The sequence below is a fragment of the Scyliorhinus canicula genome, chromosome 22 (assembly GCF_902713615.1).
Source record: "Scyliorhinus canicula chromosome 22, sScyCan1.1, whole genome shotgun sequence".
In the NCBI taxonomy this organism is placed as follows: domain Eukaryota; kingdom Metazoa; phylum Chordata; class Chondrichthyes; order Carcharhiniformes; family Scyliorhinidae; genus Scyliorhinus; species Scyliorhinus canicula.
Genome location: NC_052167.1, coordinates 18,674,429 through 18,700,370, shown reverse-complemented (window position 1 = coordinate 18,700,370; position 25,942 = coordinate 18,674,429). Strand labels below are relative to the sequence as shown.

Here is a 25,942-nt window from a genome sequence, read left to right as displayed (position 1 = left end):
TAAAGTACAAGTTTTAGCCTCTCATTTGTTATTTGTTGATCTAATAGTGAAATTGTCACATCATTTAGGTTGCAACTGGGTAGCAGAACAGATCGAATTTGAATTACTTGCTTAAAGGCCCTTTCGTTTTGGGAGCTTTCTTGTTGTTAAATGGTATCAGTTATAGGACATGAAAGAGAAAACATGAAAACAATTAGCATGCCCTGTAATGCTTGGCTTCAATGATGGGAAAATGTAACTCATTTTCTTCAAAAGAAACTTTGGTTTTGGAGCGACTCCGTTTACCAGTCAAGCACACTGTCCTTTCATCCAGCAGAGCTCGGTTTGAAGCTCGACTAGATTAATAGGCTCATTTCTGAATTGGTGATCGGTGTGTATTTGCTCAGCTGCACGTGCTTCCAAGGCGATGAGGTGGATAGCCGTAAACTGCTAACTCCTAGATACAGGTTTGGCAGGATGACTCAGTCTAGGCCAGGCATTGTCAAACTCGGGGGCGTGACCCCGCGGGTGGGGTGTCGGGAGGGACACAGAGTCGTCCGTCACGGCGCTCCTGATCGCGCAAATCCGCGCGCAACAGCCAGCTTTTAATAATGCCGTCTGCGAGCGCCCTCTGAAATGGCCAGGAACAGATTTTAAAAATTCAGCCGCACTGCGCATGCGTGCCCCATCATCAATGTGCATGCACAGCCATGATCGGGCAGTGCGACCGCATTTTAAAAATATGGTCGCAGCCTTTTTTTTTCCAAGTTCGGGGGGGGCCAAAGGGACCATTGGGGCCAAAGGGACCCCAAACCATTTCCTCCATTTTCGTCAGCAACAAACAAGGTAAGAGAAAATGGTGGGTCGCGCAGGTCGGCCGGTGTGGGTCACGAAGGTCGGCCGGCGTGGGTCACGAAGGTCGGCTGGCGTGGGTCATGAAGGTCGGCCGGCGTGGGTCACGAAGGTCGGCCGGCGTGGTTTGCGAAGGTCGGCCGGCGTGGGTCACGAAGGTTGGCAGGTCAGTAAAAATGGGTCCCCGGGAAAAAAGTTTGAAAAACACTGGTCTGGGCCATCAGTGGAGGCATGAAGATGCAACACTAATGTAGCCAAGCCTGCTCCTTTGAAGCTGGGGTTAAGGCTCAATGTCATGGAGCAGCGGCAGGCAAGTTGTGGCCCGTCAGGCTTCTACCGTTGCCCACACGCTGGATTGCCAGATTCCCGTCCGCATTCTCTTTTCTTCCGACCAGTATGACTGAAGTGATAAGGGAGAATTCAAGAGCACTTGAGGCGAGGTGCATGCTGGTTGCACGGAATATTCACTGCATCCGACCAGAGCATAAATATTTCTTTTAATTTCCCTCATTTTGAAGTTCATGACAGTCCTATTAATATATGAAAGATTAAACATTTTCCCTAACTCGGAACAAAATATTCACAAGGCCACATGAATTAGAAGCAGGAATAGGCCACCTGGTCCATCAAGCCTGCCCCGCCATTCAATGTGATCATGGCTGATCTATACCGCCCTCAACTCCTTTTCTGTGCCATTCCCCCATATCCCTCTGTTCCTCGTCCTATCAAATGTTTATCCACCTCCACTTTCTATACTTCTAATGATCCAGCCTCTACTGCCCTCCAGGGCAGGGAATCCCACAGATTCACCACCCTCTGTGAGAAGAAATTTCTACGCACCTCAGTTTATGTTCAGCCCTTTATCCTGTAGCTATGTCCCCGCGTTCCAGACTCTCCCACAAGTGAAAACATCTCACCATCTACCCTGTCAATCCCCCTCAGGATCTTATATGTTTGAATTAGGTCACCCCTCACTCTTCTAAACTCCAAGTCTACGGACTCAGATTATTTTGTCTCTCTTGATACAACAAGCCTCTAATCTTTTAGCCTGGTGAATCTCCTTTGGACTGCCTCCAATGTCACCATATCCTTTTTTAGGTAAGGTGACCAAAATTGGAGGCAGTATTCCAGGTGAGGCCTCGCCAACACCCTGTACAAAAGCAACAAACCTCCCTATTTTTAAACTCCAACCCCTTTGTAATAAAGGTCAAAATGTCATTTGCCTTCTTAACTACTTGTTGGACCTGCCTGCTGGCTTTCTGTGATTCATGCACTAGAACACCCAGATCCTTCTGAACTTCACTCATCAGCAGTTTCTCTCCATCCAGACAATAATCTGCCTTTTGATTCCTCCTACCGAAGCGCATGACCTCGCACTTCCCCACATTAAACTCCATTCGCCAGGTTTCCGCCCAGCCATCCAGTATATCCGATTACAGAATCCTCATCACACCGTGCCCCTCCACCCATTTCCATCTCATTGGCAAATTTGGAAACCTTACATTCTGTTCCTTCCTCCAGGTCATTAATGTTAATGGTGAACAATTGCGGGCCAAGAACTGATCCCTTCGGTACACCACCAGTTACATCTTTCCACTCTGAAAAGGACCCATTTATTTCACCTCTCTTTTTTCTATCTGACAGCTAGTTTTCAATCCACGCTAACACACTTCCTCCATCTCCATGGGCTTTTACTTCGAGCATCAGGCTCCTATGCAGCACCTTGTCAAATGCCTTTTGGAAATCTTAATACACTACATCTACAGGTTCACCTCTATCTACTCTCCCTGTTACATCCTCAAAGAATTCAAGAAAATTTGTCAACATGACACTTTTCATAAAACCATGTTGATTAGGTTTGATTATATTCAGCTTTCCTAAATGATTAGCTATTTCCTCTTTGATTATTGACTCCAGCATCTTGCCAATAATAGATGTTAAACTAACTGGCCTATAATTACCCACCTTCTGCCTTTCCTCCTTTTTGAACAAGGGATTCACATTGGCTGTTTTCCAATCTTCCGGTGCCCTCCCGGAATTTATGGAGTTACAAAAATTTCAACCAATTGAGTCCACAATCTCTGCAGCCACTTTGTTTGAAACCCTAGCGCGCAGTCCATCGGGTCCTGGCGAATTGTCCACCTTTTAGCCCCTTGAGTTTCTCTAATACTCTATCCCTTGTGGTTGGGATTTTTGTAAGTCCTCCCATGTTCTTTGAAGTCAGCCCATCTGGATATCTTCGAGATATTTGCAATGTTTCCATGGTGAAGTCGGATGCAAAAAATGTGTTTAGCATCTCCGCCATTTCTTTGTTTGCTGTTCTTAATTCATCAGCCTTGTTCAGTAGAGGCCCTCTTAGCCGCCCATTTCCTATTTGTATGTTTATAGAAACTCATATTTTTGTTTTTATACTGCATGCAAGTTTTCTCTCAAAAATTCATTTTCTCCCTTCTTATGAGTTTTTTAAAGTATTTGCTGCTGGGTCCTTAAAAACTTTCCAGTCCTCTGGTCTACCACTATCCTTTGCCACTTTGTATATCCTGCTTTTGAACTTAACATTATCCTTGATCTCCTTTGTTAACCGTGGTTTTTCCTATTTCTCATGGAATCCCACTTTTTCATTGGGATACACCCTACTGCGCTTTATGGACCAGCTGTTTGAATATCTGCCACTGCTCATCTACTGACCTGTATCTGAGCTTGTTTACCCAGTTCACCTCAGCCAACTCCTCCCTTATACCATTATAATTGCCCTTATTTAAGTTGAAGACACTGGCTAAGGACCTATGGTGTTCGAACTGTATCTGAATTCTACCATTTTGTGGTCACTGCCTCCCGAGTTGATCCTTAACCACAAAATCCCTTATTAATTCTTCTTCACTACACAAAACCATGTCAAAGTAGCCCGTTCCCGGGTAGGTTCCACAACATACTGCTCTAAAAAGCAAACCCTGATACACTCCACAAATTCTTCTTTTATGCTATCCTTGCCAGTTTGGTTTGTCCAATCACTGGGCAGATTAAAATCTCCCGTAATTGCAGTTCCCTTCAAACATGCCCTCGATATTTCTCCATTTATGCTCTGACCTCTTGAGAGGTCAAATTTTGGGGGTCTATAGACTACTCCCACCCCTTGACTCCCTTTCCCTGCCATTCACAATTTCAACCCAAACCGATTCTATATCACTATCCACAGCCTGTATACCACGGCTCAGCATTGCTCGGAAACCTGTTGTGATTAACAACACTACCCCACCTCCTTTCCCCTTTCCCCTGTTCTTTTGGAACATTGTATACCCTGGAATGGTGAGCATCCAATCCTGGTCACCCTGCAACCATGTTTCAGTAATAGCTAATACATCATGTTGCTACCTGTGCTATCAACCCATCTATCTTGTTACACATGCTTTGTATACCCTGGAATGGTGAGCATCCAATCCTGGTCACCTTGCAACCATATTTCAGTAATAGCTAATACATCATGTTGCTATCTGTGCTATCAACCCATCTATCTTGTTACACATGCTTTGTACATTGAGATAAAGAACATTTTGTTTTGATATTTTTGCAGCTGTTTACAACTCTGGATTTACTCTGTGCTGCATACTCGTGTTCACATGTCCTGCCCCGGCCTGTCACACTATGACAGTCAAGTTCCCCCTCACTATCCTTATGCCACTGGCCTCTCATATATCCCTGATTTTCTAAACCTTTCCCCGCTCCTAGTTAGGGCTCCTGTATGAGTCCTTGGTGAAATATAATGTTCATTTGATCAGTCCCGACCTGTTGTTTTCTGTTGCAACTCAGACTGGTTACTAACCTACACTCTCCTAACTTTAACTTTGACTTCCTAATTTTCCAAGCACCCGAATCCACATCCCCACTCTTTAGCTTAAAGCCCTCTCTACTTCCCTGGTTATACGGTCTGCAAGAACAAGGGTTCCAGCAGGGTTCAGGTGTAGGCCGTCCTAATTGTACAGCCCCCACTTTCCCCAGAACTGATGCCAATGTCCCACAAACGAATACCCACTTCTCCCACACCAGTATCCATCTCTGTAATTTTACACACCCGTTGCCAATTTTCACGTGACTCAGATAATAATGCACAGATTATAACCTTGCAGGTTCCGTTCCTTAACAGTGCAGAACTCCTCAAACTGCCGACACAGAACCTTCTTCCTCCTTCTATGTAGATCATTGGTGCCTACATGGACCACGATCACTGGATCTTCGGCGTGTGTTAAATATATTCAATCTCATTCGTGGGCTCATGGTTAGTGATCGCGGTAGCACAAGTGGTTAGCACTGTTGCTTCAGGAACCCAGGTTCGATTCCCGGCTTGGGTCACTGCCTGGGGAGGAGTCTGCACATCTTCCCCGTGTCTGCGTGGGTTTCCTCCGGGCGCTCCGGTTTCCTCCCTCAAGTCCCCAAAAAGACGTGCTTGTTAGGTGAATTGGACATTCTGAATTCTCCCTCGGTGTACCCGAACAGGCGCCAGAGTGTTGCCACGAAGGGATTTTCACAGTGACATTCATTACAGTGTTAATGTCAGCCTACTTGTGACACTAATAAAGATTATTATTTCAAACATGCGGCCCACCGAGATGAAGGTGGGCTACTATTGTGGCCCACTCACTAACCCAGGTTGCCTCTGTCACAATGGGGATGTAATGGAGCCACTCTGCAGCCGTAGTTCAGCTTCTGTCAGTTTTCTAAGGAACAGTTTCGATGCCTTGAGTATCATTTAAAAATGCTTTCAGACTGAAGGAGTTCGGATGTGACTGGAGTCACTACACCAGGAATGACTGTGGTCAGGGGATTGAGCAGTAGAAGCCATTCTATGCTCTTTAAGTCAACCATTGTCATCTACCATTTGATGGTCAGTAATCACAGGCCATTGCCCAAACCGATTCAGAAACATACACCAACGTGGCTAACCCCAAATTATGTTATCATGCTCAGCATTGCATCAGGAGAGTTGTAGAGTCTCTAATACAATGAAGGAACTCAGCAGGCAGGCAAATCTTTTCCTTGCACAAGAGCAAAATATTCTGCACCATGGTTGAAATATTTGTGAATGCACATGCCACTTGTAATTAAAAAAGCTGACAGCTACAACTTTACTCAGACTGAACCTCCAAAATAACCTTGCAAAAGTCTTGTGTCTACCTGTTGGGTACTTTAAGGCTTTCTGTGCAGTTTCTTCAGATGATATGTTCCTGCTGCTTGTAATTACATGCTCATGTTCCATTCATTCAGCCCTAAGCTACATAGTTCCCTCCCTAAACCTTTCTGTCTCCTTCTCTTCTCCTTGAAGAAACTCCTTAAAACTTTTCAATTGACCACGTATTTTAATCTCCTTCTTTAGCTCAGTGTCAACATTTTGGCTGACTCCAATTCTGTGAAGCGCGTTGTCTTATCACAAAGTTAGAAGTGTTGTGTAAATGCAGGTTGTTCTAAAAGGGATCTCCTCATTAATTAGTGATACTCGCTTACATATCAACCTGAGCAATCTGTGTGACCCAGTGAGAAGTTATATTATTGTGGTACAACTATCTGCGTGTCGACGTGGAGCATTTTCACCTCATTGAGCAAAACGGATGGGTAAGGGTGGCTAATTTCCTTCTCGAAAGGACATTATTGAACCAATCGGGTTTTTAACATCAACAAGAAAGCTGTCATTGTTATTCTTTTAATCCCAGCTTTTAATTGAATTTGAATTTCCCCACCTGCCGGGGTGGGATTCGAACCCAGAGCATGAAACCGGGGCCGGGATTTTCCGATCTGTATTTGCCCCGCCACCATCGAGAACGGAGAACTTGGCGCTCAGACAAAAACTTTGTTCGCTGCAGCGGGGCTGGAGACTCCCGCAGGCGTGAATGGACAGAGAATCTCGCCGGCATGAACAGACAGAGGGCGCGATTCTCCGCTTCCCAGGCCGGGTGGGAGAATCGCAGGAGGGCCGCTCTGGCACCCACCGCGATTCTCCCACCCCCCCCCCAAATGACGTATCGTGTTTTGCGACACGCCACTTGGAGAATCGCGGGTCGCCGTTTTTCACGGCGACCGGCGATTCTCCGGCCCGGATGGGCCGAGCGGCCTGCCGTTCCCAACCTGTTCACGCTGGCGGCAACCACAGCTGGTCGCTGCCGGCGTGAACAGCACGTCAAAGGTGAGTTTGGGGCTTGTGGAGGGCGGAGAGGGGATTGAGCACCATGGCCGTGCTCGGGAGGGGACTGGCCCGCGATCGGTGCCCACCGATCGTCGGGCCGGCGTCTCCAAGAGATGCACTCTTTCCCCTCCACCCCCCCGCAAGATCAAGCTGCCACGTCTTGCGGGGCAGCGGAGGGGAAGATGGCAACCGCGCATGTGCGGGTTGGCGCCGGCCAACCTGCGCATGCGTGGCTGACGTCATTAGGCGCCGCCGGCCGCGTCATTCTCGGCCCGGGGGGGAGAATAGGGGGCGAGGAGCCGCCTCCAACGCCGTCGTGAAACACTCCGGGTTTCACGACAGCGTCAGCCATTGTGGAGAATTCAGCCCAGAGAATTTCGCCGGCGTGAATGGACGGAGAATCTCACCGGCGTGAATGGACGGGGAATTTCGACCTGGGTCACTTTTTGTTTTGTTATGATTGGCAAGTATTTAACAATGTTTATTTTGTAAAGTGCACATCCTCACTTGAAACAAAACTAATAGATCAATATATTTAAGTGATTTACAGTTAATTATGGATGAGGCACAGCAGTGACCGTCATAGGGCTAATGATCGAGTTTACATTGAGATGGGCTTTGCTGGGGATTTCCTGAATTCAGCCAGAACCAAACAATTGCAGTGTTATCTTCTTCACAAATGCAGCCAACAAGCCCCTCGTCGATGATTGAAGGAGCGACAGGAAAATCCTCCTTGGTTTGAATACTCTTTTGGGTTGAGGATATGGCAGGGATCTATCCCTTTCTTCATGGTTTGCAATGCTTGCTGCTCAAGCCCAGTCGATCGTTCTTCGTCTGTCGGAATACCCGTGGATGCCATGGCGATGACTCTCGCGGCAGGGATCCTGGGTGCCGCCAGGTGGCTCAGGCCACAGGGCAACAACGTCCACCTGAAAACCGCCCCCATCTCTGGATCACCAGTCCAGTGGCAACGCCACTGTGCCACCATTCCCCTGGATTATGGCACATTCTTAGCGAAAAGCTTGAGTGGGTCCTCATTTTTCAATGCTGAGCACAAGTCACGGTTTGACTTTGAACGGCAACCCACACAAAACGTCCTTCTATTAAACCTAAGATTCAGTGAAAATCTACCCCAGATCACACCTGTAAAATATTCTTCATTGGGGCAATGTCCTCGCCTCTCACTGACGATCTGTTTTAGTGCTGATGTCAATGGGCATCTTTAGTTGGTTGTTTTAAGAAGACCCCATGGTGGGGACACTACGACCACCCCCCGAAACCCTGCTCAGAATGATGTTGACTGTCACATCACAGTATAGATCATCTTTAGCATTGCTGAGCTCTAAGCAGACTGCTATGGCAACAGTGAGGGGCTGAGAGTACGATAGTATGCGTCAACAGGAGATGTTTACTGCAGGGACAAATGGCCGCCTCCACACGCCATTCAATGAGACGTTCGTTCCCGCCATTTCTTTTCCTGATGAACTTCATTGATCACCACAATGTACCAAACTCACAATGGGCCTTCAGAGCCAATAGATTATTACATCGTGGTGGCACAGTGGTTAGCACTACTGCATCACAGCGCCAGGGACCCGGGTTCAATTCCGGCCTTGGGTGACTGTGTGGATTTGTACTTTCTGCTCGTGTGTGCGTGGGTTTCCTCCGGGTGCTCCGGTTTCCTCCCACAGTCCAAAGATGTGAAGGTTAAGTGGATTGGCCGTGCTAAATTGTCCCTTCGTGTCCAAAAACGTGCTAAAGGTGGATTGTCATGCAAAAACATGTCCAGGGATGTGCAGGTTAAGTTACAGGTTATGGGAGATAGGCCTGGAAGGGCGGGGTAGTGGGCCTAGGAGGGTGCTGTTTCGGAGGGTCAGTGCAGACTCGATGGGCCGAATGGCCTCTTTCTGCATTGTCGGGGTTCTACAGCTTCTATGGAATATGTGCCCAGTTAGGTCCTGACTGCCTAAGATAAAAAGCCCGGCATTTTAACTTATGTCAGCTGACTAAAGTAGAGGTCAAACCCTGCCCGCATTCACTCATTTGGTGCCCCCAGTTCAGTCCTGCACCTCAGGAAAACTATCCGTCCTTGCAGAGAATGCAGCACAGATTCAACAAAATGATACTGGGGCGAGAAGGTTTAAAACATGGGGACAGGTTGTGTAGTTCCGACTTTTATTTCTTGATGGTATTAAGGATGGATCTTTAAATGATTAAGGGATCTGGCAGTATCGATAGAGAAACACTGTTGCCTCTATTGGGGCAAGTCAAAAGAAGGAGGCCTTAAAATTAGAGCTGAACCTTTCAGGGTTGATATCAGGAATAATTTCTTCCACCTTTCAAAGAGTAATTCAAATCCTCAACCCACTCCCTCAAAAAAGTGGAGCAGGTCGATTGAAGATTTCAATGTTGAGACTGTTAATTCTGTGGCAGACCAGACTTGAGGTGTTGAATGGTTTCCCGCTGTTCCTATTCATTCAGTCCAGGATTCTAAGCATCCATGGAGCATTGAGATTCACCCAGGCTGCTTGTATCAATCACTAAGCCTCCAATGTATCTCTGTTACATTACGCACTGACGTCATTGAATAGATTTGTGACTTTATTCACTGGCAGTTAACTTCCACCAGAGCTGGTCCAACCAAAAGTCAATAGTCCGTCTCTCGGCCACTCTCGGAAACGGCTCCTCGATTCAGGCAACTAACAGGCAACAGGCCGAACAGCCTTACACCTTGTGGTGAATCACAGTAGCGTAATTCACACTGTATTATACATGTTGTACTATGTCTCTGTAAGCTCGGCACACGAGCAGTTGCGCTGCCCTGCCACTAGGGGGAGATGCACTGGGAGTGTACGGGAGTTTGTACTGGGCTCCACCCTTGGCTCCACCCACGGCTCCTCCCCCTAACCGGAAGTATAAAGGTTGATGCTGAGAACCTGCCTGCCAGTTCATCTGGAGTTCACCTTGTCACAGGCAGGCTCTGTTGTAAGTCGATTAAAACCACTGTTCACTTCTAACCATGTGTCGCGTGAATTGATGGTCTCATCACACCTACCAATTATAGATTGGCTGGAGGTCAAAGGCCTGGTGGTGGTTCCAGTTTTCCTGACATTGCTATCGACAGACTCACTTCAATCTTTTCCAAAGAAGTGCAAAGTCAGTGCGCCATATTAAATATTGCATCAGAGGCAACAAAAATATTTCACTTAAAAGTGAACCGCTAGCTACAGTTTTGCACATCTGCTAGAAAACTATAGGAATGTCAAAACATTTTGCTCAACTTGATAGCATTTAACAGAAAGTCAAGATGCTTGGTGTAATAAAAGCAAAATAGGCTGGAAATCTGAAATAAAAACAGCGAATGCTGGAAAAACGCGGCAGGTCTGGCAGCGTCTGTGGAGAGGGAAACAGTTAACGTTTCAAGTCTATCTGACTCTTCTTCAGAGGGAGACTTGTGACGCAGTGGGTTAGTGTCACTGCCTCGGAGCCAGAAGCTCTAGGTTCAAATCCCACCCCAGGACTTGATGGCCAAGGAAGGTGCGTTCACAACCCAGTCAAACAGCTTGAGTACGTCAATTTGCAAATCCTTCCAATCATGCCAATGGCTGGCGGTAAGAGCGGGAGAGACTCCTGGTCAACCACCCTCGATCATAAGATCATATGTGCCGTGGCGCCCCTCAAACTATAAGACCCTGGCGACAGATTAGCGACCTGCTCCGGGAATTACTAGCTATGGAAACAGACGAAGGTCTGCCCGAGTGTGACCACTAGGAACGGGAAGAGAATCGGATTTGCTGTAATATTGTATTCACAAGCAGTATTAACTTCTTTTTCAGGAAATGTAGGCCAATTGACAGCATATTTACCTGAATTGCCTCGCTGTACCCAATTTCTAAATGCCATCCAAGACGAGACGACAGTGCCTTTTGCACTGACCGAATGTGTAACCAAATACACTCAATTCTTCTTTGATGCTTGGGAAAAAGTTCTAAAGTTGTTCCACAGCTAATTCCCTACGCATGTTCCCTCTGCACTGAATGTCGCATTCTCTCACCCCAATGTTCGAGTGCACAACGCTCCACGTTCACAGTTCCACCCACCTGCTGGCAAAATTTGCTGTGTTTATACTTACTTCAAAAAAGCAGAGGCCAAAATAAATAGCACTGCCAGAGGCACAGGCAGTGTTGGTACAGGCAGCAGTGCTTGCTAAATTCTTTGCTATTTTCCATTTTCAACTGGGTCAATTTTCTGTCATCAAGTAGCAAAGTAGAAAGTCTCAAGGCCACTTCTGTTTGTGGTACAGTCAAACTTTGAAGCGTACAGGCAGACCCCCGCGCCCATGTTTCTAGGAGGGAGGTCTACTTTTGTGCCGATGTGCAGTTTCTGTTTGTTGGTATTTATGGATGCATGATGGTGGTCACATACTATCTTCTAGCACGCGAGTGCTCTAAAGCCATTCAGGGCGAGACTGCCTGGTGGAGGAGCTCTCGCAGAAGTCAGATTTTGCCCTGGTTGATGTATAACGCCAGCCTGCTGTGAAACTGCATTTCAAATCTGTCCAGGCTGGATCACCGTGACAAGGGAGTAAAACTCAGTTGGACGACTCTTCCAAAGCAGGACGATGGGCCGAACGGTCTGCATTGGTGTTGCAACACACTGCCTTTTCAAGACAACAGAAACTGTTACCTTTGCCTTTCCTGATTAGAATCACTTTAATACTTTGTATCTGTATTGAAAAAATAACATGCACTGAGTTCCAGTGTCACTATAGACTTCAATGTAGATACAGAGTTCCTAGAATCCAAACACAGTTTGGGCATTGTGATTTACCCACCAATTCCTAATCTCCACTGAAGAGGGAGTGTCCTTTTTTATTGTTTCCGATTTAAAAAATCACCACTGGAACATTTAGAAAAAGTCATCAGATTAAAAACCTGAATGCCAGCAGCGTAAGTACAGATTTTACAATAGTATTGAAATAATGAAAAATGAAATGAAAATCGCTTAATGTCACAAGTCGGCTTCAAATGAAGTTACTGTGAAAAGCCCCCAGTCGCCACATTCCGGCGCCTGTTCGGGGCGGCTGGTACGGGAATTGAATCGTGCTGCTGGCCTGCCTTGGTCTGCTTTAAAAGCCAGCGATTTAGCCCTGCGCTTGGCGCAGGATATCACATAACAGGAGGAAATCTTCAAATTGTGCGAATGCCTGAGAGGAGGAAAATAACTGCAGGATTCTGGGGAAAGGGCACAGGAGTAAGACTGATTGGTCACGTCTTTCAGAGAGCATGATGGGCCAAATGGCTTCCATCGGTGCTGCATCATTCTAGCAATGGGCAGTTGCCTCCAGACAGCCAGACGTTCTGGGTGTTCTGGAGCTCAAGACTGCTGGCTAGAGAGCCATTTCCTTTTTCGGAGATCCCTATTATGTCATGCTGTATCATCAGACACAAACTGGCACAAATCAGCATAGTTTTGATTGCATGCAATGCAAAACAAATATTAAAGGCAAAACTGAAGTGGCGATACAAACTGTCCAGTAAGGATGTCCTTAAAGCGGCAAGGAGCCTGGAGCAAGTGAAAGTCTTCAAGATGCTGCACGTTGGCTGTTAGAAAAACACTTTCCAACTCCTAGCTCTTTTTCTTCTGCCTATTTTCCCATGGGGAATGTAAGTAAACCTGCAGGATAAATTCTTAATCTGTCCGTAGAAACGGTAGGGATGCGTGACCAGGACTCGCTCTGATTGATAACAGACAATGCCTAGGATAGGAGGGTGTGGGGAACAGAGAGGCTAACACGTGCCACCGTAGCGCCAGCGACCCACAGAGCAGCGGGCATCCAATGTGGTCCATATCAGCACACCCTATTAACTGGCAAGCCAAAGGGTTTTCCACGTGTCTGCGTGTCACATTTTCCAAAGATGTGCAGGTTAGGTGGAATGGCCGCGATAAATTGCCCCTTAAGGGCCTCACGGTAGCATGGTGGTTAGCATCAATGCTTCACAGCTCCAGGGTCCCAGGTTCGATTCCCGGCTGGGTCACTGTCTGTGTGGAGTCTGCACGTCCTCCCCGTGTGCGCGTGGGTTTCCTCCGGGTGCTCCGGTTTCCTCCCACAGTCCAAAGATGTGCGGGTTAGGTGGATTGGCCATGCTAAATTGCCCTTAGTGTAAGGATAATGGGGGGATTGTTGGGTTACTGGTATACGGGTTACGTGGGTTTAAGTGGGGTGATCATTGTTCGGCACAACATCGAGGGCCGAAGGGCCTGTTCTGTGCTGTACTGTTCTATGTTCTATGTTCTAAGTGTCCAGGAACGTGCAAGTTAGATGGATTGCCCTTAAATTGCCCCTTAGCATTCAGGAATGTGCAGGTTAGGTGGACTGGCCATGAAAAATTGTTCATAAGTGTCCAGGAATGTGCAGGTTAGGTGGATTGGCCATGATAAATTGTTCCTTTGTGTCCAGCAAAGTGTAGGTTAGGTGGATTGGCCATGTTAAATTGCTCCTTAGTATCCAGGGATGTGCAGGTTAGGTGGATTGGCCATGATAAATTGTTCCTTAGTGTCCAGCAAAGTGTAGGTTAGGTGGATTGGCCATGATAAATTGCTCCTTAGTATCCAGGGATGTGCAGGTTAGGTGGATTGGCCATGATAAATTGTTCCTTGGTGTCCAGCAAAGGGCAGGTTAGGTGGATTAGCCATGATAAATTGTTCCTTAGTATCCAGGAATGTGCAGGTTAGTTTATGGGATGAGGGGGACAGCGAACAGAGGGTGGGGCAGTGAATCTGGCTGGAGTGTTCTTACGGAGGGTCAGTGCAGACTCAATGGGCCGAGTGGCCTCCTTCTGCACTGTAATGATTCTATGAACTGGGGGCAAAAAAAATCTCAATGAACAAAATTCAGGGGGGGGGGGGGGGGGGGGGGGGGAGGAAGAGAGAGATGGAAAGTCGAGAAAAAAGTTGGAGTGAATGAAAAGTTCAGAAAAAGTTTATTCTGCCTGGGCTATAATCTATGGCAAATCTGTAACAAAAATAAAACAGGACTCCCAACAACAACAAAAAAACACATTGCAGCTTTATTGTCAGGCTGCTGTGTGAAGAAAACGCCTCGGGAGCTGCATTTCATCAGTGTTCACAACTTGGTGTAGCAGTTTGTAACATTTCACACGCACACACTGTTCTCTGGGTGGAAGTTTTAAACATGGAAAAGCAGTCGGTACAGAGATAGAAGAGGGCACATCTTACCCACAGCGAGGAGCTCTGTCAGCAGCACTAACACCCCCAGGATCTTCATGCTGGCCAGCGGGTCACACCCAGCAGATATAGCGGGCGACACTCTGGCATGGTATTGAACCAGGCAGCGAGCTGTGTGCCCCCTGCTCCTTCACATCCACACACACATAGAGAGAGAGAGAATCCGACCTTCTGCTTCTTGTCCAGCACTTTAGGAAGCGCCACTTCCTTCACTGCCCGCAAGCAAGTATGGAATTCCTGTCTGCCTGCTTGTCAATGGGAGCAAACAGTCTCAAGTTCATTGTCAGTGCGTCTAGCACAGATGCAGTGAGAGGGAGAGAAAGAGAGAGGCTCCACTGTTTTTGCTGGGAGAAAAGTTGCAATTTTTAAAAAAACTTTCCAGTAAGTAGCTGGGGGAACTTTGCTGGACGCAGGAACCGTTCCGTCTGATTGTGCTGCTGCCTTCAATCTGTCCTCCTCCAGACTTTCAAAGGTTCGGGGTGTCAGGGGGAGGAGTGGGGGTGGATTTGGGAGTGTCTGAGATTCAGAGCTGGGCTCCATGAGTAATTTCACAGACATTCCCATTTGGAGAGAATTAGCTTCATGCAATCACTCCATTGTGGCCACACTGGGCTGCCACAGAATTTATCTTTTTTTTTTATTTTTGGGATAATCCCAACGAGGGACTTTTTTTTTCTCTCATTTCGCTCAGGCGGATTGAAAACAAACACAGCAGTTTTGAACGTGAATCTTGCTCCCAGCCACACAGTTAGACTTTTGCAGGCACACATGCAGTGCAATCCTCTGGCTGGGTCTTGTCTGCAAACACTGGTGTGAGCTGATCTCTCTCAACCTGGGACCTCTGACTGATTTGATCCTGTTCAGAGGCTACACGATTGAGTGTGTGTGGGGGGGGGGGGGGGGGGGGGGCTGCCCCCCCAGGATGTGCCCGACTGATTTCTGGGTTAGAATAGAGTGTGAACTCTTCAAAGTACAGTGAGAAGTCTGACAACACCAGGTTAAACCCTAGGAAATACACACAGTTTTAATTGGCATATCATTTGGCTTCACCAGTGAGTGGGTCAATGAGAGATTTCCTTTCTTTAAAATAAAATAAATAAGTGTTTTTTGCCCGGGACCCATTTTTAACAACCGACCATCCTTCGGAATCCTCACCAGTCAACGTTCATGACCCGCGCTGGTCAACCATCACACCCCACTGTTTTCACTCACCTTTAATGTGACAGGCGAACGTGCTTGGTCCTCATAATCTCATTTCATAGAATCCTTATAATGCAGAAGGAGGCCATTCGGCCCATCGAGTCTGCACCAGCTCTTGGAAAGAGCACCCGACTAAGGCCCAATTCCCCACCCTATCCCCGTAAGCCGGCCCAGGGACAATTTAGCCCGGCCAGTCCACCTAAACTGCGCATCTTTGGACTGTGGGAGGAAACCGGAACACCCGGAGGAGCCCCAGGCAGACATGTGCAAACTCCACTTTGTCATGTTTCTGATAATGACATCAGTTGATGAAAAAAATCACGAGGCTTGTCCTCGAACTCGCCACGCTTAGTTTTCAAATGCCTTTGACGTTTTGAGGGTTTCAAACTTTCATTGCCAGTGCTTCCCTGCATATGACACAGATGGGGCGGGATTGACCCCTACCCGGCAGGGTGGGCAGTCCCGGCATCGGGCCTCCCGGAAGGTGTGGAATCCTCCGCACCGTCAGGGGCTAGGCTGGCGCCGGCGGGGTTGGCGCTGTGCCAATTGGCGCCGAAGGGCCTCCGCCGGCCGGTGCAAGTTGGCGCATGCGCAGGAGCGCCAGCGTGTGATGGCGTCATCCCAGCGCATGCGCAGGGGTATTCGTCTCCGCACCAGCCATGGTGGAGGTCCACAGCAGCCGGAGCGGAGGGGAAGAGTGCCCCCATGGCACAGGCCCGCCCCCGGATCGGTGGACCCAGATCACGGGCCAGGCCACCGTGGGGGCATCCCCCGGGGCCAGATCTCCCCGCGCCGCTCCCCCCCCCATCCCCCCCACCCCCCGAGGACTCCGGAGGCCACCCGCACAGCCAGGTCCCGCCGGTAAGTACCTGATCTAATTTACGTCGGCGGGACCGGCCTAAAAAGGGCGGCCGCTCGGCCCATCGCAGGCCGGAGAATCGCCGGGGGGGGGGCGCTACCAGCGGCCGCTGACTTGCGTGCCGTGATTCCCGCCCCCGCCAAAACCCCGGCACCAGAGAATTCGGCAGCCGGCGGCGCCAGGATTCACGCCGGCCCCCGGTGATTCTCCGGCCCGACGGGGGGGGGTTGGAGAATCCCGCCCAAGAACCTTGAACCCTGGTTTGCAGTGGGACAATTAATAAACCCATGCCTCAAGTAATCATCTGTGTGCTGCTTTGTTCCTGTTTTCAGCTTAAATGGAGGAATCTCTCTTGCGCCCAGAACACGTGACGTCAGCGTCCGCGACCTGCTCTCTGCCACCGCTCCAGGCAGGAAGACGCTTGCGATTTTACAAATGTCCTGGGTCAGCGTGCTAATGTCAGGAGGAGGCGTTCTGACTCACTGGGCTGGCCTGGACTCTGCCAAGTGGGCACGTATATGCGGAACGGCCAGCATTCTGAAAGTTGGTCGTGGCCGACATTTCTAAAAGCTGATCGTGCCATTGGGAATGCCTTGGCGCATGGAACCGTGATTGGTTGCACCACAACGCTTGGCCCTGCGACCCTTCTGACGCCCACCCGCGGGTCGTGACCCTAGGTTTGAAATTACCGATTTAGAGTATCCAATTCTTTTTTTTCCCCCAATTAAGGGGCAACTTAGCGTGGCCAACCCACCTACCTTGCGCATCTTCGGGTTGTGGGGGTGAGACCCACGCAGGCACGGGGAGAATGTGCAAACGCCACACAGATTGTGACCCGGGGCCAGGATTGAACCCAGGTCCTCAGCGGCGTGAGGCAGCAGTGCTAACCACTGCACCACCGTGCCACCCCTGAGATCTGTGAATGCCAAGCAACGTTTCACTTTAGACTTCCATAGAATCCCTACAGTGCAGAAGAAGGCCATTCGGCCCGTCGAGTCTGCACCACCTTGCCGAGGCCCACTCCCCTGCCCTATCCCCATAACCTCACCGAACCCGCACATCTTTAGACTGTGGGACGAAACAAACGCAAATACTAGGAGAACGTGCAAACTCCACACAGACAGACACCCGAAGCCGGAATCAAACCCGGGACCCTGGCGCTGTGAGGCAGCAGTGCTAACCAGCATGCGAGGTAGGGTGCCGCCTTGCTTGCTGGGCATGATCTTTCCCCTTCATAGTGAAGCCACTGTTGGGAGGGTTACAATAACCAACCATGTGGTCAAGTCCAATTTTTAAAAAATTCTAAGATAGAATTAATCCCTGGGTGTCTGGTGCTTAGAGAATTACATCTCTGACTCCCATCTGCACAATTATCCGGCTCGAATTCCAAGCTCCCAATCCGTTCTTTCTACAGCCACAAGCCCCATTTCTGAAGTCAGCAAGTTCCTTTATCATCACCTGGCCCCTCAGGCTGAAAAATGGGTTTGAATTTACATTGCGCTTTCCACAAGCATTGGTCATCTCAATCGCTTGACCATTCTTGAAGTGCAGTCGGTGTTGCAATTTAGGGAAGGGGCAGCCAGTCTGCACACGGCAAACTCCCACAATCAGCAATGCACTCATGGCCAGATAATCTGTTTCTTGTGAATTTGATTGGGGGATAAATACTGGTGAGGACAACAACTCTTCTGTTCTTCAAAGTAGTGCCGTGGGAGCTTTCGCCGCCAACCAAGCAGGCAGATGGGGGCGCCGTTTTGCAATCTCAGTGTCCCTGTCCTTTGTGCTCCAGCCTTGGACCGCAACCCAGAATGTCATATGAATAATTTGGAGGAAAATGTAACTGGTCAGATTTGTAAGTTTGCAGACGACACAAAGGTTGGTGGAATTGTGGGTAGCGATGAGGACTGTCAGAGGATACAGCAGGATTTAGAATGTTTGGAGACCTGGGCGGAGAGATAGCAGATGGAGTTTAATCTACTCAAATGTGAGGTAATGCATTTTGGAAGGTCTAATGCAGGTAGGGAATATACAGTGAATGATAGAACCCTCAAGAGTATTGACAGTCAGAGACATCTAGGTGTACAGGTCCACAGGTCACTGAAAGGGGCAAAACAGGTGGAGAAGGTAGTCAAGAAGGCATACGGCATGCTTGCCTTCATTGAGTATACGAATTGGCAAGTCATGTTGCAGCTGTATAGAACCTTTGTTAGGCCACAGTTGGAGTATAGTGTCCAATTCTGGTCGCCACACTACCAGAAGGATGTGGAGGCTTTAGAGAGGGTGAAGAAGAGATCTACCAGGATGTTGCCTGGTATGGAGGGCATTAGCTATGAGGAGTGGTTGAATAAACTCAGTTTGTTCTCACTGGAACGACGGAGATTGAGGGGCGACCCTTTTAGAGGTCCACAAACCTATGAGGGGCATAGACAGAGTGGATAGTCAGAGGCTTTTCCCCAGGGTAGAGGGGTCAATTACTAGGGGGCATAGGTTTAAGGTGAAAGGGGCAAGGTTTAGAGGTGATGTACGAGGCAAGTGTTTTATATAGAGGGTATTGGGTGCCTGGAACTCGCTGCCGGAGGAGGTGGTGGAAGCAGGGACGATAGTGATATTTAAGGGGCATCTTGACAAATACATGAATAGGATGGGAATAGAGGGATACAGACCCAGGAAGTGTAGAAGATTTTAGTTTAGACGGCAGCATGGTCGGCGCAGGCTTGGAGGGCCGAAGGGCCTGTTCCTCTGCTGTACTTTTCTTTGTTCTTTGTTCTTTAACTCAAGAATTCTACCAACTAAGCGCCTTAACTGACCCTGAGCTAAACGTCCAACCCTACATCCTCTGCCCCACCCAGACTGCTGACACCCACCTCCATAAAATTATCTTTTTCTACTCCTCTATCAGTCCATTTGTGGCCAAAAGTCTTATCTTTGCTTTTGCTGCCTCCTGGCTTAACTATTCCACTGACTGACCACTCTGATTGCAGCCTCTGTAGTCTTGCGCATACCTAGCACTCTGCTGCCGTAGCCAAACTTGTATGGAGTCTTGATCTCCCTTGACCTTGATTTTAAAGTCTCTCCATGTTCAAAGCCTTCAATTGCCTCTCCCTTCTTCCCGATATTCGTAACCTCCTCCACCCCTACAATCCACAACTACCACACACCAAGTTAGAGGCCCTACACTTAATAAAAGCTGGTTATAAGGCCTCATCTGATTATTCAGTGTGCCTTGGTAACACTCTTTATGCCTTCACAGGTCCACGGGGGATCAAATCCAGACTGGTTAACATTAGTGACCCCCAGTTAAATCTCATGAGGTGGAGGCTGGAGCAGGCTATGGGAGCTGATGCTTCTAACTCCACAGGTAGGGTTTTTAAAAAAAAAACATATTGTTGCAGTCATTGTCATCTGTTCATTGGGAACTAATTTCACAAGGAGTTTTTTGTTAAAGTGGGAATAGGGAGGCGGCACGGTGGTTAGCACTGCTGCCTCACGGTGCTGAGGACCCGGGTTCGAATCGTGGCTCTTGGTCACTCTGTGTAGAGTTTGCACATTCTCCCCGTGTCTGCGTGGGTCTCACCCCCACAACCCAAAGATGTGCAGCATCGATGGATTGGCCACGCTGTGGTAGTATGGCTAGAGAGATCATATTACCGGAGAACCAGGCTGCCAATTGTGCCTCTCTGCCAATTGGTTGAGGGTGGGCATGTGACTCCCTGCCGATTGGCTGAGAGGTTGGTAGCTCCGCCTACAAGGCGGGGTATAAGAGCTCGTGTTGGCTGGCAGTCGGCCTTTCTCTGTACGACCACTGCCTGGCTCACATCTAGCGTATTAAAGCCTGTTGTTTGGAACTTCACTACGACTCGAGTCCAATTGATGGTGCATCACACGCTACATTGCCCCTTAATTGGAAAAAAATAATTGGGAACTCTAAATCTATATTTAAAAAAATAAAGTGGGAATTAGGAACCGGATTCTCTGCTCCCCCCCCCCCCCCCCCCCCCGTGTTTCTCGGCGGTGTGCCATTCGCTGGCGGCGGGATTCTCTGTCCCTCATCCGATCAACCCACGCCGCCGGGAAACTCGCTGGCCGGGGCGCGCTGCTGGCGGGGAAAGAGAACCGCAACGGCCGGAGAATCACGGCCTAGGTTTCTGATTAACACGATCCATCAGCCTAAGGCTCGTTTTAGGTGGAAGGCTAGCGGGTGGGCCTTCCCGAGCGAAAACCCTGCATGGGAGATGGGTGGCTAATGGTAGGTGAGGAAGTACACCAGAGATCAGGACCAGAAGAGGTGAAGATTTCTGAGTTTGGAGTGTGGCCGTGGAGAGATTTAAACATGGGGGAAAAATTTTTAAATCTAAGTCAGTAAGGACCAGAGGCCAGTCAATACAGATCAAGGGGTACACTAGGCAGGGCTAATTTAAAGAGCTGTAAGTTGTGTGTGAGACACATAGCTGGCTTGTGATTAGTGATGGAGCTCAACATGGACAAGTGTAAGGTCATCCATTTTGTTTTCCAAGTTAGAAAAATCGGAATAGTTTCCAAATGCTGAAAAACTAAAGGAACTGTGGTTGAGCAAAGCAAGATAAAGAGTCACTTGGTGATAAGAAAGTCGAAGCCCTCATGCCAGGACATGAAGAAGACCATCTGTGTCAGTCGCTGGACCATTATTGTTCATCATTCAGCGAAAACGTCCAGAAACTTAGGTAGTTCGACATCCTTCAGGGTAGCTCTTAAATATGAAATGAAAAATGAAAATGAAATAAAAATCGCTTATTGTCACGAGTAGGCTTCAAATGAAGTTACTGTGAAAAGTCCCTAGTCGCCACATTCCGGCGCCTGTTCGGGAAGGCTGTTACGGGAATCGAACCGTGCTGCTGGCCCGCTTGGTCTGCTTTCAAAGCCAGCGATTTAGCCCTGTGCTAAACAGCCCCAAATATGAGAGGACTGTGCTTAGATCTAGTGAGACATTGCACCTGGCAAAATTACTTTGGCGTCTTGCCAAGTGGAGGGTCGACTGGAATGCGAATGATTAAGCTTGTCATTCCTAATAATTTCATACATATCGGTTTCATTGGCGCCGGGTTTTAAAGGATTCGGTGGTGATCTGATATCACAGCCCACTTGTCCTTTTCGTGAGAGCGGAGACTCGCTAGCTCCGAGCCTGGGCCACAATGTGGGAGACCTGACAGAAATTGGGGACAAAATGTTTAAAAGGTCATTCCTCTTGTTCCATTATCAAAGCCTGCCCCCCCCCCCCCCCCCCCCCGCCCCCCCCCCCCCCCCCCCCTCTCTCTCTCTATCATTTCCAGGGGCTGCCTCGGGCCTCAGCACTTGCCCTTTGCCACAACTGAGGGAAAGCGCTTGGAAGATGAAATTTGATTCGTGAGGGGGAGATTGAAAAGAGAAATGGGTAGGCCTCGAAGAGGCCGGTGCCAAGCCAACCCTGCCAAGGTATTCACTCTCTGTCGGTAAGCCCATGATTGCCTGAATAAGTCAGGCTCAGTTACTGAGCTAATTGGGATGTGAGGCAACCTCTCAACGAGGATTGGCTTCTACACCTGTTATGAACGAACAGGAGGTCAGCACAAGTGAACAGCTCTTTGTAAAAAGATGCTGAATCTCTGAATTCTGATTTTATTCACTCATTTGGAGTTGCCCTCACTACAGATGGAAAAACCTTAAAATTTATATTTGAAATGAATGTGAAAGTAGGCTTCAATGAAGTTACTATGAAAAGCCCCGAGGCGCCACATTCCAGCGCCTGTTCGGGGAGGCTGGTACGGGAATTGAACCGTGCTGTTGGCCTGCTTGGTCTGCTTTAAAAGCCCAGTTAGATGCCTATTTTCTTCATTGCGTGGAAATAAGTGGCTTATAACAATGGCCGGGATTTGTTTACTTTTTGCCATCATTACCCCATGAAATTGCTTCTGGCACCTAAGGGATCACCTAGTCTTGCAGAGCCTGCCCAATTTACATCCCATTGCTTTCAGGAGGTCCCAACGCGTTTTGGAGCCAATGGCGTGCCTTTGAAGTGTAGTTCTTGTTGTAACATTGCAAACAGCTGGAGCCAGTTCGTACACAGCAGTGAGGTCAATTTGGCAAGTAACTTATTTCGTTGACAGTGGCTGAGAGGTGATCTTGAGCAGGAACACGGAGAGTACTGCCCTGCTTTTCTTCAAACTAGTGCCGGGGGATTTTCCACAGGAGTCTGGGAGGGCAGACAGGTTCAGTGGATTGGCCGTGCTAAATTGCGCCTTAGTGTACAAAGATTTGCAGGTTAGGTGGATTGGCCATGATCAATGCGTGGAGTTACGGGACTCGGGTGGGAGGAGTGGGTATGGTGCTCTTTTGGAGGGTCAGGGCCAACTTGATGGGCCGAATAGCCTCCTCCAGCACTGTATGGATCCGAGGGTAAAGGTTACTGTATGAATATGTTATTGTTGAGATAAAGGGGATAGTTTGGTGGAATTACAGAATAGAAGAAGGTAATTAGCCTATTGAACTTGCTTTCACTATATTTTCCGGATGGGCATTCCATGTCTTAACGACCCTCTGCATAAAAAAACAGATTCTCCTGTCTGTTTTCAATTCCATTGATGATAAGCTTAACTTTGCCCTATTTAGCGAACAGCTCCCTAAGCTCCTTACGTTATCAAAAACCGGTCAGGATTTCAAACTGCTTTTTCTGCTCTCTTCTCAATCTGCTACAAATGTGCTTTTGAAGTTGAAATCTTTTGGATAGGATAGTTATCTGACCTAATATCTTCTTACATGGCTCGGTATGTGTCATACTTTGTTTGATAATGCCCCTGTGATTAATAGGGTGACACAGTGGCACAGTGATCAGCACCTATCCTGCACGCCTTTGAACACTAAGGTGCAACTTAGCACGGCCAATCCGCCTGTCCAGCACATCTTTGGACTGTGGGAGGAAACCGGAGCACCCGGAGGAAACCCACGCAGACACGGGGAGAACGTGTAAACTCCGCACAGTCACACAAGGCCATAATCGAACTGGGGTCGCTGGCGCTGTGAGGCAGCAGAGCTATCCACTGTGCCACCCTGTGAACCAGAGGGGCATTATTAAATAAAGTGTGACACACAGTGAGCCATGGAAGATGGTATTAGGTCAGATAGCCAAAGATTTGTTCAGGGAGGTTTGTTTTAAGGAGCATCTTAAATGAGGAAAGTGGTAGGGAAGGGGGGATGGTTTAAGGCGTACAGGGTGTATTTACATTGTTAAGACTTGTTAATGTCAACTACATAGTTTAGAGAAGCAGTTGTGGGTATTTGAAACAGACGGAAACAGGGGATCGTCCATCTACATTGCATCATCATCCCCGGGAATGATATTTGTTTGAGCTAGCCATGTTTCCTTTGATGTTTTGTTTCAGTTATCATCCCCTGTCACTTTTGTTTAAATTATAAATTTTTCATTTTATTCAAAATAGTATAAATAGGGGATGGATGGGACACTGGGTGTGGGTGAACAGTGATGACAGTGGACAAAGTCAATAATCTCTCTCAGCATGGAAAGGATCTGCGTCCTGAATTTGACTTCAACTGATTTGAATCATGTTAAAAGTTGGGGCTTAGGCAATTAAAGTCTTAGCCACCAAGGCAATGAAGTAAAATTAAAATCTCCTTTAAAACATAAACTTGTGGGCGACATTATGTCATTGCCATGTTCAACCGCATCAACAACAACTTGCAATTATGTAGCACCCTTAACATAGTAAAGACGACCCAAGGTGTTTCACAGCAGTGTTAACGTTTCATAGAAATCATAGAAACCTCTACACTGCAGAAGGAAGCCATTCGGCCCATCGAACCACTGTGCTGCTCAAAGGGTGCACTCGCCCAACATGGGACTCGAACCCATGACCCTGGGATTAAGAGTCTCATGGTCTACCGTCTGAGCTAGCCCGGTCCTTTATCAGCCTAAGTATTTAATTACGTTTATTGAACAGAGTAAGTATTCTCCTCATTATCGGGTAAATCCAAATCACTTTGTTTCAATGCTTACTTTTGGAAGCTTTGTGAAGATTTATTCCTCAATACACCTTGTAAAAATGAAATAGGGCTTTATCCTGCGGGGTAATGTCTATCCTGGTCAGATCATTGCTCACTGTATTTCGTGGAAACCCATGAATGGGCCTAAGGTGCCATTTTTGGTCTTGAAAATAAAAATGGCCATTCTACCTCAGATTACCCTGGACGGTCCCAGAACTTTGAGCAACAGAAGAAGCCAGCTGTTCCCTGTTGTTACAATTCAGTCGTTGTAGCACGAGTGGTATACTCCACTGACAGAATGCTTCAATCAAGCCAAACAGACATTCGGCCTATTACACAAGTGAGTAATGAGGTAAATGAATTTCAGTGCCTGAAGTGGTGCCAGGAACGTAGGCCGCACATCCCAATTACTTACAGGTCATATCAGAAAGCAGTCCTTTCAGCTGTTTGCAACAGGCAAAGTGGTGACCATACCCAACCAGCCCGCGCTTCCAAAACCCAAAACATTTTTACTGGCCCTTCCCATCAATGAGGTCTTCCAGTCCAGCAGAAGGTGACCCCCCCCCCCCCCCCCCCGCCACCCCACCGCCCCCCACCACGGGGTTACCGAGCAGTGCGGTGGACGAGCAATGCCAATTGGCTTTGGCGTGACCCACTGGCAGCTAATGGTGACCCACCACTGCCGCCAAAAAGTACGGCGTGGGGGTGGGTGGGGGGTTTAGAAAGTCCCGGCCACAGTGTCCAATAGTAGATGTGATTCTGCAATTGGACAACACTTGCTACACAGTCATGATTGTGCTAAAAATTACACCGGAAGCTATTTTGGAGCCATCAGTTGGATTCGCAGAGTAGCCACTTACCCATGCTAGAAGTCATTGATATTCATATACAGCACCCTGTCTTCTGAATACAGAAGTAGCATGTCCATGCATTGTACCTTTTTCAACTAAACAGAAGCTTGAGGTACAGCCATTCCCATGATAATGTCTTGACCAATCAGAGTGGACCTGCCTGGTTTGAATTTGAACAAAGGCTTGGCAGTCAACTGTCCTCTGTTGCATTTTACATGAGAATGCCTCCACCAATCAAAGTCTACTTGCCTCTCTTCTCATGCAGTGGAAATTGCTGTTCCCCATTACCTTTGGTATTTCTTCAGCAATGTCCTGATGAGTGCAAGATGAAAAGCTTTGATAATGCACCTCTTTGTTTTGAGCAGTAAAAAAAACTTCAGTATGGCAGATGGTTTTTCTTGCGTTTATGCTCAAGGGCGGGAGTTCCTTTCTGAAAGGGAGGAAAATCCGAATTGACTGGGAAATCCCCTCCCACAATGATACTATTACCTTGTCTTAACAACAGCATTAGGCAGGCAATGTTTCAGTCCCATTTTCACCAATGTGAATGGTGCCAGGGAGGCCCGGCCAACCACGCCCTCATGTTCTGGGCATGCCCCAGATGTCGGGTTTTGGACAGCCTTCTTCGGGGCGATGTCCAGGGTGGTGGGGGTGAGGGTGAGGGTGGAGCCGTGCCCGGGAGTAGGCAGTCTTCGGGTTATCGGACCAGCCAGAACTATTCATGGTTAAGCGAGGCCCTGCCTTTGCTTCCCTAATCGCCCGCCGGAGAAT

General features: G+C 48.2%; 1 protein-coding gene across 3 annotated transcripts in view; it reads right to left on the bottom strand.

Annotated features, from left to right (window-relative positions):
* vstm4a (V-set and transmembrane domain containing 4a) overlaps window positions 1–14,837 on the bottom strand; it is a 55,786-nt gene extending 40,949 nt beyond the window's left edge. Inside the window, exon 1 of one of the 3 annotated variants that reach the window (XM_038783109.1) lies at window positions 14,243–14,837. In XM_038783109.1, coding sequence (XP_038639037.1) covers window positions 14,243–14,291 — 49 coding nt within the window. In that variant the 5' untranslated portion in view covers window positions 14,292–14,837. Of the gene's footprint in view, window positions 1–10,869; window positions 11,253–14,242 lie in introns of those variants that run through there. The other 2 variants (XM_038783107.1, XM_038783108.1) reach the window with 2 other exon arrangements.
* Window positions 14,838–25,942: the final 11,105 nt, after the last annotated feature.